General features: G+C 38.6%; 1 protein-coding gene across 3 annotated transcripts in view; it reads right to left on the minus strand.

Annotated features, from left to right (window-relative positions):
• Positions 1 to 14,990, minus strand: part of nr1i2 (nuclear receptor subfamily 1, group I, member 2) — a 42,358-nt gene that overhangs the window by 3,628 nt on the left and 23,740 nt on the right. For 2 of the 3 annotated variants that reach the window (XM_060876987.1, XM_060876989.1), the window contains 7 exons: positions 14,625 to 14,810; positions 8,597 to 8,727; positions 8,220 to 8,389; positions 6,410 to 6,675; positions 5,910 to 6,055; positions 1,487 to 1,603; positions 315 to 420 (listed from right to left, as the gene is read on the minus strand). In XM_060876987.1, coding sequence (XP_060732970.1) covers positions 315 to 420; positions 1,487 to 1,603; positions 5,910 to 6,055; positions 6,410 to 6,675; positions 8,220 to 8,389; positions 8,597 to 8,727; positions 14,625 to 14,810 — 1,122 coding nt within the window. The remainder of the gene's footprint in view (positions 1 to 314; positions 421 to 1,486; positions 1,604 to 5,909; positions 6,056 to 6,409; positions 6,676 to 8,219; positions 8,390 to 8,596; positions 8,728 to 14,624; positions 14,811 to 14,990) is intronic. The other variant, XM_060876988.1, reaches the window with a different exon arrangement.

The following is a 14,990-nucleotide window of genomic DNA, read 5'->3' on the forward strand; positions in this document are numbered from 1 at the left end:
GAGAGAGAGAGAAAGAGAGAGAGAGAAACAGAGAGAGAGAAACAGAGAGAGAGAGAGAGAGAGAGAGAGAGAGAGAGAGAGAAAGAGAGAGAGAGAGAGAGAGAGAGAGAGAGAGAGAGAGAGAGAGAGAGAGACAGAGAGACAGAGACATCAAATTTCTGGATGTTTTCCAACTTCCAAGAGACAAGAAATTGGGTGAAAAATCTCCATTTTTACAGCATCCTTTATTTAGATTTTATAAATATTTACTAGAATTTAAACTCTGCAGATTAATTTGAAGCACATTAATCAGCTAGGAAGCCACAATCTCTTACTGTCTCTCACGGCCGCTCCGATTCACGCTGATGTAGGCCTTTAGTGTGAGAGCGAATCTCTCCTGAAGCTCATCGATCACTTTGTGATCCATCACACCCGGCCGGTCTGAACACACAAAAACACACACAGTTTCCTCTAGCATTTTCACGCCATCTAATTTACTTTGTCCATTTTGGCTGGGGACAAAAATCAATTTCCATAACCTTAAAACAAACAAATAAAAAAGAAGACAAGAAATCGTCAGTAAAAGGTCAAATATTTGAAAGGACTAGACTTGTTAGTGGTGAAGGCATCAGTGTAGGGTTCTGGATGTAATGTAAATATATATATATAAGAAAAGTAGTAAATCATCTGCTGGTTCTAATGAGCCTTCAATATACCATAAACATTCATCCACACATTCTTCACACACACACTCTCATTCACACACACAATCACACACTAGGGACAATTTTCCAGAAATGCCAATCAACCTACCATGCATGTCTTTGGACCGGGGGAGGAAACCGGAGTACCCGGAGGAAACCCCCGAGGCACGGTGAGAACATGCAAACTCCACACACACAAGGTGGAAGCGGCTATCGAACCCCGACCCTGGAGGTGTGAGGCTAACGTGCTAACCACAAAGCCACCGTGACCCCCCAGTTATTTGATAGATCAAAATGAAATATTTATAAATGAAAATCATGGAATTTGTCAGGGGTTCCTAAACTTTTGCATACGACTGTAAGTAAGTTTGTTGTGACATGCAGGAAGGAAGCTACTGAAGAAAAACTGAATCTGCTGGTTACAAAAAGAAATCCACATAAATCATACAAACTGACAACTTGTTCTTGAGATATGAAGCTAAAAACAATCGTTGTCAGATGGCTGCATGACTGGACAACCCAAAGCGGCAGAGACAGGGAAACGGGCAATATTGTATATTCAGTACATCACAGGGAAAAAAATATGAATTAATATATATTGGTCAGACAATAAAAATGAACATTTAATCATAATTCAATTTCAGTATCAAACCTCTGCAAAACGGTATGGGTTTTATACCCATAACCAATCATGTGGATTTTTAAACATAGCTATATATGAATACAGATTACAGCTAGGCTAGTGTGATTGAGTTAGCATAATAAGACTAGTAGCATAATGTGTGTAGATGTGAGTAGTGTACCTGGGGAGAAGAGTGAAATCGCCTGCATTAGGACATACTCTTCCTCGTGTAAGTGCAGCTTGCGCAGTGTGTAATGGAACTTCAGGAGAGGGTCCAACAGGTGGCGCTGAAAACCAGCTGTTTGAGATGTAGCAGAGAGAAAAAGGTCAAACAAACAGCTGCAAACAGATGGACTAGAGAGTGTCATGTGTCTGTCTAGGAATTACAGCACTTTTGTGCCTGGGTCCTCACATTTTAGCAGACCAAAAGGAATTGAACAATTGGATACACAGCTGTTCTACGTCAAGTATCATTCATTCATTCATTTTCTACCGCTTAAGATTACCTCGGGTCACAGGGAGCCTGTGCCTATCTCAGGCGTCATCGGGCATCAAGGCAGAATACACCCTGGATGGAGTGCCAACCCATCGCAGGGCACACACACACACTCTCATTCACACACGCAATCACACACTACGGACAATTTTCCAGAGATGCCAATCAACCAACCATGCATGTCTTTGGACCGGGGGAGGAAACCGGAGTACCCGGAGGAAACCCCCGAGGCACGGGGAGAACATGCAAACTCCACACACACAAGGTGGAGGCGGGAATCGAACCCCGACCCTGGCGGTGTGAGGCGAACGTGCTAACCACTAAGCCACCGTGCCTCCCACTGCCCCATATTATTTCACTTAAAATGAAAAAGATAAAATGACGAGAGTTGGCTTCAGGTGTAACGTCTGCAGTTGGAATCTGTTCATATGTATATGAAGTCACTGTCACTGAAGCAAGACGTCACTAACCTCAAAAATCATAACAAACCCATCAGAGAGATAACCAAAACATTAGGTTTGGTCAAATGAACTAATTAGATCATCACCAACACCAAAAATGCCTAGAAGACCGCTTACTACAGGTGTGAAAATCGTTCCCTGGTGATGAAAAACCATTCACGACAGTTTGCCAGATCAAGAACACCCTTCATGAGGTAGGTGTATCTGTGTCAAAGTCAACAATCAAGAGAAGATTTAACCAGAGTAAATACAGAGGGTTAAGCACAGGATTAACCATTAACTATTAATAAGACTCAAAAACAGAAACAAAAGTTTGTGCAGTTCTGGAACTTCATGAGACAAAGGAGATGCTGAAGATCTGAATCACACCAACAAATCTTGGTGTCTCAGCATGTACAGATTGTAACGGTCCTGGTTCCCTTGTATTTATTGATGATGTGACTGCTGACACAAGCAGGAGGATGAATTTTAGTGTCTATAAAGGTATAATAACTTCTCACAATCACTTTTAAACACACTATAACATCTCTTTACAGTGCAGTCACAGTGCTGTTGGTTGACGACCTGAAGCGCACTCCAAAACAACCCAAGCATGGGCGTAAATCCCGGGGGGGACGGAGGGGACATGTCCAAAAAAAGTATTTAAAAAATATCGCACTCTCTATTGTGGAAAAATATATGTATGTATACCTAAATAATTGTGTAAATAGAAAAAAAAACGCAAAAAAATGTATTTATAAACAGTTGAGTTCCCCCTCCCCTCCCCTTCCTCACAGTGGTTTGTCCCACTACCTACTTTCCCAGTTCATCTCACCTACTCTGCACACACGAGTCAGGTGTGTGACTGCGGCTCAGTTAATGTTGGACACTAATAAGTAGGGGATTTTATTCACTTTAAATATGGTGATTCTCTTTAATGTAGTTGATCAGACTCGTTTATAAATTAGTACAATTAGCATATTGTTTAGCTGTGCATTTACTAAATGAGCACTGTGCTACGTCCGAACTGACCTCACTGTATTTCTTTGTATAATCAAATTCTATTCTGTTCTTAAGTGTCTTAATTAATTTTAAATAAAATTTTAAACCTTTTTTAATTCCTTGTTTTTATTGTTGTGATTATTTTTTTTTTATGCTAGTTTTATTTTCTTTATGTAAAGCACTTTGAATTACCATTGACTGTATTATTGACTGTATTATTTGTGTCCCCTTCAAAAATTGCTCATGAGAAATTTTATATTTATTGTCCCCCCCTACTGTTAAATGAAATTTACGCTCATGAACCCAAGGCTTAGCTTTTTTAAGATAAAGATGTGGAGAATTCTGCAATAGACAAGTTAATTATGTGACCTGAATCTGACAGCATTTCACTTGCTGAAGGCAAAACTGAAAGCAGAACGACACAGAACATGCAGTACATAAAGACCTGGCAGAGCATTAACAGGGAAAAAACCCAGAGTCTTGTGAGGTCTAAGGACTTCAGGTAATCAGTAACTGTGAAGATTTTGTGACCAAGTATTAAAAATGAAAAATAAATAATTGATCATTTTCCCAGTAATTTTCCCCCAGCATGACTGATTTTGCATCTTTCAGAATTTCTGATGCTTCTATCTTTTTTTTCCTGAAACAGACCCAACAATATTTACAGCTGCATGGAAAAACCATCTTAAATCTTTTTTTCACAGGATATTCAAATACTATTAATTTGCAAAACATCAATATTTACGAGAAAAACGTTGATCCCGTGAATACCATGAGTAATAAATGACACATCACAGATTAGCTTTACAGCACGATTGATGAAGTCTCTGTCTCTAAGATGATACAAAAAAAAATCTCCCGTCAGGTTTGAAATCAGCTAACGGTCTCTTCTAACCTGAGCATGACCTGGCATGGAGAACAGGCCATGTTTTTCAGAGGAATGACGTACTTCTAAGCATGTGTGACCTTTATTAACAGCTTAAGGTGAGATTCAGCATCTCTCAGTGAAAGGTTTGGCTGCCGGTGGCATGTCTGATTGACGGGACCTTGGCCTTTCTGTTCTTCATTACAATACCCCACGCTGCTTTCCTTCGCAAGGCCAAGGCTTGTTATCGTGCCTTTTTCTTCTAAACCTTGTTAGTGAAGGTGTGCAGAATGTGACAGCTGTGTCCTGAGGTGATAATAATGCTCGGTTGCAAACCGACTAGGAGTCACGTCTAGTCAAGACAAGATTAAACCAAAGAGCTAAAATCTGTTGTATATTAATATCATAACAACGGTTGTAGGCTAGCAATATATAATACATCTTATCGGAGACTCATTGATGGTGTAAAGGTGCAGTCACACTATACTTTTCGTTCTACTGACTTCCAATCAAACATATGCAAATGCTGAAGACTGGAAACGCAATGATCGGTGTGAAGAAGTTTCGCTGTGTTCCAAAGATCAAGTTCAGTGAACTTTGACAAATTTGCATCATGTAAAGATGTGAGATTGATATAATTGACATTAACATAAATGCATCATCAGTATGTTAGCTGGATTGCTTGTTGTTCAAACGGATAAAGTAAATTTAAAAAAAATTCAGAGTGTGATGTCATATCTGGTAGCCACCCATATTCGCAGTGGACTTTAAAAGAAATTCCGCATGCTGCTGGTCTTGATTATCTGTACCTTCAAATCTTCTGCTTCTTCTTGATGCATCTTAACATGATTCTTAATAGCTGGGAATTCAACCAAGATCTACACCAAATGCACCAAAAAAGGCTGTTTCTATTGCTCTACTATCATTTGGCCCTTGTCCAACTTGACCTGACCCTGAAACAAAACATAATTTTTGTCTTAAATTAAGTACAAAACCTCTGATGTCTGGTACACGACTACACCCGTCATCTTTTATCAAAATAACCGAAATTAACATCTGTATGTAACAAATGTCTTTTTCTCCATCTCTTTTAGGAGCTTTGTGATAACGGCGGTTTTCTAGACTCTCGCGCTGCTGTTCATGCTTTAAAGGAGCCAAACATCTTTTTCATGTGACATTTCCATCACTCGATCCATTGTGCCAGACTCATAACTTTGAAAAGCTCAGTCAAGACAATTTTTGTGCACTAGACGTTTTCCGGTGCATTAGCAGTGCATTAACAGTGATTTTCCAGCTTCATCACATTCAAAACATCAGCTCATGTGAAAGTCCAGGTCTCACAAAACCTTCGATCAGTGGTGGAGTGCTTACTGAGGGAAACAACTTACTTTATGAAAGAAACTCAGTCCTTCAGCTAATGTAATGCAAGCTTCCACTGAGGTCACAAACTTTAAAGGAAAGAAACTGTTTAGTTTTCTTTACAAAGTTGGGCCTTACCACACTGTTGCAGTATTTGATGTCCAAACAGATGGTCAAGTCGAGTGAAACTAGCATTGGGGGGGCAGCCAATGGCACCAAAACAATCTGACTAACTAACACGAACTGAGCCATCATATTTAAAAGTGCCAACATATTTTGTTTAAAAGTGTAATAAATTGATTTTAGATCATCAAAATGATTTTTACTGTTCCAGACATCTTTCAAGTTGTTGGTATAAACATGGTCTCTGATTTCTGGTTTGTTACTATACAAATAAGATATCCCTAAAGTAAGCCTCGTGTAGCTGAATGCTAAGACTCACCGCGCTGCGCATCGTTCATGCAGTACTTCAGCGAGCCGCATTCCCAAACCCCTGTCTTTTCATTAAACAGCATGTTGAAGCGCATTTGGACGATTTCGAATGTAGAACCTTTCAGCAATGAGATCTGATCCTCGATTGTCAGAGCTCTGCAAACAAAACACACAAACACCCTTTCAGAAGGACAATACAGCTCAGGTTTGTTTAACTGGATAGACAACAAATCATTTATACACATTCAAGCACATCAAGTCTGTTCAAGAGCATAGCATTTGTGAGAAATTTCAGATTACAGTATAATCACTGACCAACTACTACCCCATTTTACCAGCAAGCAGGAATGGAAATTGATTTACTGACATTTTCAATCACTATAAATAAATTATATATATATATATATATATATATATATATCTTTCAGATATCACGGTATATATATATATAAATACACATATATATATAAATATGCTGATATCACAACTAAGTGGAATGTAATCGTGAACCTGAAGGTTTTGATGAGTTTGGCGTAGCTGATGACGTTCTGGATCATGTACGTGCTGAGATCTGTAATGTGAGGGAGGTTGGTGAACTTGAACTTTCTTTGTGTACTGGTATTATCTTCCTCCTCGCTTTGGAGTGTCCTGGCAGTGGAGCCATGCCTGATGCCTTTCTCTATGAGCCCTTCTACCTCCTCCTGTCTCTCTGCCGTAGAAGAAAGTTGGTGGCTGGATGAAGGCTCCTTGATGTTTTCAACATCACGGTCAAGCGGCTGTGGACCAAACATGACGTCTCAGCACAGGGAATAATGACGTTTACGAATAAATACTTATTTAATATCCTACGAGCCAATTCCAGGGTTTTGATGAGCCTAGTGGTTTAATGTAAACTCCATCTACAGAAAAGGGTTTTGAATTGTTTATATAAAAAAAAATGTCCATTAAGCTATAAACCAATACAAGTCACATCAATTGAAGTATTTGTATTCACGGGAGATATTGAAATGTCAATGTTTTAGAAATGTTTGGAAGAATCCTAATAGAATGATTTTAATCAAACCCAATATAATATTCAATTCAATTTCAATTCAATTTATTTGAATAGCGCCTTAAACAATTGACATTGTCTCAAAGCACCTTTACAGAAGTATAGAAACAGAATAACAATTCTAAGGTTTAAAATTAAATTACTATTTATCTCCAACATCTATCCGTAAGACAGTGGAATTGTGCAACCAAAAGTATAACCAAAAATACAGTAGTCTTCAAATGCTCATTAATGACCTGAGCACAAAGCTGACTGACACAACAGCAGTTCAAAGCCGGTGAGCTAGTGATCTACAACAATCTAATGAGTCATAGGCTGTCCATACTGTCTATAAGTTTTATTTACTTTAAGTCTGTATCTGCTTCTATACTTTTGCTCACCTAAAAATTGAATGGTCTGATAAAAAAGGATCTATCTCTCATATCCATCTTTAAATGTCAGACACAAATGTCTTTGGTGTATAGCACACACAATGATTTGGCCTTATATTTTAGACTATGATTAAATCTTCTTTTTGCACTAGTGTTTTTGGATGAGTAAATAAATACACACCCTATAATATCTCATGTAGACAGAGCTCCAGTCTGACAGCAAAAACACTAGATTCCACAGCTGCTGTTATGGGCCAGAGCATCATAAAAACCTTTTTCTCCATTCAGACTTTCATCAGATGACAACTTCAAAACGGTTCATGGGCGTGATGAATGAAGCTGAGACTATATCTCTTCAGACAAGCGTAAGGAAATGCAATTGCAAATGGACTTTGCTTTTATATTTGCAATTTGGCAGATGCTCTACTTCGTATAAACAAAAATGTAATATGATGTACATTTTCATTTGAAATATGTCACAATTCATATGTGTCCATAAATAAGTAAAGCAATTCCAAATCCAATTTTTAAAACCATTTCAGAAAATACTTCAGTCAGCCATCAGTACTCTCCTCCAGGGCATTGTGAGCAACCCTAAAAATGCATCACAAAGCAAAATGCAACCTTTTGAGCGCCCCACCACTTAATAGCCGCAGTTCCTTCTGAAGTGATTATTTTTTCTACACTCTAAGCCTTTTTGATGGGTCCCTGTAGGGGATAAAAATCATGACCACTTGCTGTCAACATCACCAGACCAAGCCAAAATAGTCTCCAGATTTCCGATCTCAGATACTACATATAGCATAGTCTCACATAAGGCCTGCTGCAGTAAAAAGAGAGTTTGTGGGGGAGGAGGAATACGAAGGAAGGACTAAGAGTAGGAGAGCAAAATGCTGACCCGGAACTGGCTGAAGTCAGAGAATGCCATGTTGAATGTTTTTTTTTGAGCCAGGAGTAGCTCCTCAATGGTAGCTTCTTGTTCTTGCGTGAGCATAGTAGGTTCCTCGGTCATCCTTTTCCTGCGAATGAGCATCCTCCGTTTCTCTACAGCTTCATCTGACATGATTACTGACACACACACACATACGCAGGCTCATAACCACCACCAGTAATTGTAACAATTTGTTCCTTCAAACAGTAACAGTTAGAATTGCATTTTGAAAACTATGCTGAGATAAAACTAACACAGAGTGTTAGTAAAAATAACTCAGTAATTAAAGGAAAAGAAATAATGAGAAATTAATTCAGCAGTAAAAACAGTATGTATACACTCACACTCCTTCAACATGCCAATTGAGAGGCACTTCTGTAGACGGCAGGACTGGCACTGACGTCGGTTACTCTTGGTGATGACGCATTTGTTCTCGAGCGCACAGCGGAACTTAGGTGTACCCTTCATAGCCCGCCTGTAACAGAGCAACATACAGAGTGGAGCGAATCAGTGGAAACAACAAATACTACAGAGTGTGAAGCATGAAAACCAAAAACAACAGTTAATAACACCAACAGATTGAACAGACTGGATTGTGAACACTACCAAAAAAAAACCTATACACTGCAAAACCAGCATACAGAGAACACCACAGACAAAAAACACATCAGGCTGTAAATACCACAGACAGTGAACAATGGGGGAAATAAACATTACAGACACCTAAACAAACATACTGTAAACACTGCAGACTGTAAACACATAAGAATGTAAATGACAGACTGTAAACACTGCAGACTGTAAACACTGTAGACTGTAAACAATGCAGACTGTAAACACTGTAGACTGTAAACACCACATACTGTAAACACTGCAGACTGTAAACACTGTAGACTGTAAACACCTCGGAATGTAAATTACAAAGACTGTAAACACTGTAGACTGTAAACACTGTAGACTGTAAACAATGCAGACTGTAAACACTGTAGCCTGTAAACACCACATAATGTAAACACTGTAGACTGTAAACAATGCAGACTGTAAACACTGTAGCCTGTAAACACCACATACTGTAAACACTGCAGACTGTAAACACTGTAGACTGTAAACAATGCAGATGGTAAACACTGTAAACTGTAAACACCACATACTGTAAACACTGCAGACTGTAAACACTGCAGACTGTAAACACTGTAGACTGTAAACAATGCAGACTGTAAACACTGTAGACTGTAAACAATGCAGCAATTTTTTTTAACAGCGATTCCTTAATAGCTAACCTTACACACTATCTCTAGGGAAACCATTAAAATGCTCTTGTCTTGTCTATCCAACTTGTGTATGTCTTTAATCACTTTTAGATGTCTATGTATGTCGTTAATCACTTTTAGATGTCTATGTATGTCGTTAATCACTTTTAGATGTCTATGTATGTCGTCAATCACTTTTAGATGTCTTTAATCACTTTTAGAAGCACCTTTTACTAGGCTTTTGGTGCACATGTTTTAACAAATCATCAAATTTAACAAATCTTTTTTCTTTTTTCAGACCATTTTACATTTCTCTGTGGAAAGGCAGGTCTGAGGATCGATTCAACACTGCAAACATATTCAGAGCATCACACAAAAATGACAGCCTTGTGCTGTAATGGTGCTATTTGTGTGCCAGAGTGACATACTGAGACAGATGGGTAATAATCTGAAATTGTTGGCAGGTGCCTTAAACTAAAAATCGCATGGTGCAGGTAGTGGGTCAGTCTACCCATTCAGTTAATGAGTATGTTTTACATGTAAAGTGTCATTAAATAGATGGATGGATGGATAAATTAATTTCTCCATCTGCTATACAGTAAAATGAACACAGGAAAAACAAAAGCTGCCAAGACATAATTTCAGTGAAATAGTTGCTCAGAGTTCCACTGAAGGCCTACACAAGTATGTCTCACACTGCATGTACAGCTGCATTGCCACTGGGCAACACTACTCGGACGTCCATGAGAATAGATGGGTGGGTGAATGGATGAATGGACGGACAGACAGACAGATGGATGGATGGATGAGCGGGTGGGTATATGGTTGGGTGGGTAGGTGGGTGGGTGTATGGATTTATAAATGGGTGTGTGAGTGGATGTATGGATGGGTGGGTGGGGAAGAATGTGTGGGTGGATAGGCTGATTGGGTGGGTATATGGTTGGGTGGGTAGGTGGGAGGGTGCATGGATTGATAAATGGGTGTGTGAGTGAGTGTATGGATGGGTGGGAAGATGAATGGTTGGGTGGATAGGTGAATGGATGGATGGATGGACAGACAGAGGAATCAAACTCAACAGCCATCAATCAGATAATAGTGAACAATAATAAAATATCAGTTTCATTTTGCTGGCAGTGTAAGACAACGTGTTGAGTGTGTGTAAGTGTATGATGTTCTCATACAGCATACAGTCTGTTATTAAGGTCAGACAAAAACTGCCTTTCTGAGGTAAATTATTCCAGACCTGGCAATGATGTGTGCAATTCAATATCCCCAATACCCCCCATGAAGTTCACACTCCTCTGACAAACCACTCAGCCATGACATGTGAGCTTATAACACTTCCCATATGATGCACACTGCATCTGAAATGAGCCAATGACTACACAGACCCAAATGTCACAGTCTGTATCTTTTACCAGAAGAAAACATGGACCTGTAGCAATTTACTAAACAACTTAATAATCATTTGTATTTGCCAAATATATTTTGTTACTAAAAATGGAAGGCAAAAAATAAAAAAACTAACAAATGAATGAATAGGGCTATAATTTCATGCGATTTTATTTTTTAACTTCAAATTCAATATCCTAGACTGTAAATGCAAGAAATGCAAGAAATAAATGGTCACTGTTTAGTTGTTCATTGACTATTTTATATGAAAACGGTTGCAAGGAAGAACTATAATTGAAATGTACAAAAAAAATCTATAATCATCTTCTTTCCACATCCAAACCTTACAATGTGAAGCAGTGCATTTTATATTTGAAACGTTCTCCTATCTGTTTTAATAGTTAGAACAGATAATTATATAATTATACTGTAACCTATTCGTCCCTTTAAAAATAGTTGCTTCCTAACAACGGGAAGTGATTACTGACTACATAGAGCTGGATACAGGAGAAGGCTAATAACAAATTGTTATACCTTTTGAACCTTTAAACCACGAGAAGCTTCAGAGAATCTTTGTGTCACTAGGAGACTCAGACACTGAGAATTACCAAGAACACCTAAACTGAATCTACTGTAGACACACATGCTCTATACATACTAAACGCATGCATATACTGAATAATAATATGTTTAATTTATATAGTGCCTTTCCCAAGCTCAAGGACGCTTTACAAGGTACATAGTGTAACATACATATTCGTCAGACATTTGCCCAGGACAAAGGATCATACATACATTGCAGTAATCGTGATGGTACGTAATCAGAGCATGTACTAATGTTTAGGCATCATTTCTGCAGATAAAAGGTCGCAGTTTGACAATGCGTTGTAAATGAAAAAAAGACGTTTTGGAGAGGCTGCGAATATGGGCATCAAAGGATAGTGAGGGGTCGAATATGATACCTAAATTTCTAACAGTAGCTGAGGGGAAAATCCTAGTAGCATCCAGATCAAGACTAAAGTCCACAGAGTTGTTTTTTTATTAGAGACAGAGGACCAGTTATCAGAATGTCGGTTTTACCCAGATTCAGGCTAAGAAAATTTGAGTGTAGCCATAGTTTTAACTCACTAACACAAGAGCAGAGTGAGGATTTTACATTAACAGAATCTGGTCGACTGAATATCATCAGCATAACAATGATAGCTAAAACCATGCCGACGAACGATGTTGCCAAGCGGCTGAATGTACAGAATGAATAGAAGTGGGCCAAGAACAGAGCCCTGTGGGACACCCTGTTTAAGTAAGACAGTAGGAGATTTGCAATTGTGTATGGAGATGTGATATTGCCTGCCCGTGAGATAAGAGGAAAACCAGGATAGTGCATACACTCAGTAACCCTTAGAATTAAACTTGGAGTGATGATCATTCGAATCAGTCTTAAATGTATCTGGCCTTACAGCTATACCTCAGAAATCTACTGTAACTCTATGCAATTTTAACTCCTTCTGATCAGAAGACAGTCATACAAGCATTTCACAATGTCATACTGTGTATTTTTATGTGTGGCAAATTAAATTAAATTTAACTTAGAATCTGAAGCTTGAGTTATGCATATGACTATCAAAAATAAACCAACTAGGCGAGCTTAAAAAAATTATTTACAAAAACAGTAAAAATGATTATAATTATAATATTAAAAAATATTGTTATGATTTTGACACATTACCTATTCGTTTATGTACATATAAGCTCCCAGACTGATTGTCTATGTCTCACAGCTTTAGCCAGGGGTCCTCATGAAGCACAGTAGCAGGAGCCTGTTAATTTAAATGTCTGTGAGAAAATGTAGTGTCTGAATGCAACCAAACGTCTTTTTCTGATCTATAACCATGAATTTTAACCTCTCAAATCACACATGGGGATTTGAATGAAGAAAATGACTTATGTTGGTTATCAGGACACGTGATGTTCTTGATCATGTGATGTTATTTATAGCTCATAACCCATTACATTCATTTACAGTTTTGACTTGCAATATTCCTGACATTGTGCTAATGCTAGTAGTTGCAGGTAAAAAAAAAAAGCCACTGATGCTGATGTCAGATTGGAAAAGGTCTACTACATTAAGCACCCATTCCTCAGAGGAACAAGGCTCTCTGCACTCAGCGTGTGATTAAGCAAGACGATGGTTTTATAACAAGCCAGAAGCTGTTGCAAAATCCACTTATCCGTGTAGATACATATTGCTAATATTATAGTGGCTAATTAAGGCTGTACAATATGGCTTAGATTTTCATATGGCAGAGTGCAATTAAACTGCAACAGAATGTAATGCTAATTTGCGATTATTGCAATTTTCGCAATAAAAACTGTCGCAAAGCACCTTTAGAGGAATATTAAAATTCAAAATAAAAAAAATTTAATTTAAATTTATAATTTTGATCTCTAATGAACAAGCCAGAGGTGACGGTGCAAGGAAAAACTCCCTGAGAAGATATGAGGAAGAAACCTGGAGAGAAACCAGGCTCAGAAGTGAAACCATCCTCATCTGGGTGACATCGGACAGCGTGATTATAAATCATTACCCTTCTATAACTGTGCACTGTATAGTCAAATGTAATTGTTTAACCAGGAGCTTTTGTGCAACTTATAGGTATAAGCATCAGCATCATTTCATTTCTTTACAGTTTTAACACAAATTCTTTCCTCACGAAGCCAACAAATGTTCAATGATGGAGACACGAGCGCAAAACCGACCACAGCAACGTCTGATGGCTTCAGCAGGTAGACATTTGTGCTAAAACATTAATAATTACTTTTTACTGAAGACGAATTAATAAATGAGTGGGGTGAATTTTACACACTGACATACAAAAACAAAGATTTAAAAATACAATGGGGGCACGGTGGCTTAGTGGTTAGCAAGTTCGCCCCACACCTCCAGGGTTTTGTGTGTGTGGAGTTTGCATGTTCTCCCCGTGCCTCGGGGGTTTCCTCCGGGTACTCCGGTTTCCTCCCCCAGTCCAAAGACATGCATGTATAGGTTGATTGGCATCTCTGGAAAATTGTCTGTAGTGTGTGATTGCGTGAGTGAATGAGAGTGTGTGTGTGTGCCCTGCGATGGGTTGGCACTCCGTCCAGGGTGTATCCTGCCTTGATGCCCGATGACGCCTGAGATAGGCACAGGCTCCCCGTGACCCGAGGTAGTTCGGATAAGCGGTAGAAGATGAGTGAGCGAGTAAAAATACAATGCGACTTACAGTGTGTATACCTTCATGACAAAATTCAAAGGTTTAATTGCTACCAATATATTTATTTTCTCTGGTTTTATAGTCTCCTTTTTTCTCTTTTAACTGTTAGACGTTTTTTGCACTATGGTATCAGATGATTTTGCCTCCTGCTTGAATGGATTTCTTTTTTTCTTTTCCATAGGTACATTTTCCTTCTGATTTCATGTCTGACTGATTTTTCTTAGAGGTTGTATACTTTTGTACTCAAGTGAAATATATGAAAATTATATCTTGTACAGAATATCACAGCTTTCGAGTTTCTAATAGCTTTTTTCCCCCTTTTTGCAGCTGCATCTACTTTAAAAGCTTCAGCAGCACGACATATATCATTTTATTTCAGAGGACGTTTAGAACAACCACTTGAGATATATGTGTTTCTGTGTGCTAGTGGTATATATAATATATTATATATATATATATATATATATATATATGCCTACCTGAAGAAACCCTTACAGCCTTCACAGGTCAGAGCATTGAAGTGGTAACCTGTAGCACTGTCTCCACACACTTGGCACAGTTTGGGCTCATCTTCCTCCTCCAGCTCTTCTCTGGGCCCCTCTTCCTCTCCAGAGTCGACCAGCTCTCTGCTGTCACTGCTCATTCTGAATGCTGGCAAATTCTGTCTGAGACAGACAGACAGACAAATAAACAGAGAGAGAGAGAGAGAGAGAGAGAGAGAGAGAGAGAGAGAGAGTGAGAGAGAGAGAGAGAGAGAGAGAGAGAGAGAGAGAGAGAGAGAGAGAGAGAGAGAGAGAGAGTGAGAGAGAGAGTGAGAAAGAGAGAGAGATTACTGATATTTATGA

This window comes from Tachysurus vachellii, chromosome 8 (genome assembly GCF_030014155.1).
Source record: "Tachysurus vachellii isolate PV-2020 chromosome 8, HZAU_Pvac_v1, whole genome shotgun sequence".
Lineage (NCBI taxonomy): Eukaryota > Metazoa > Chordata > Actinopteri > Siluriformes > Bagridae > Tachysurus > Tachysurus vachellii.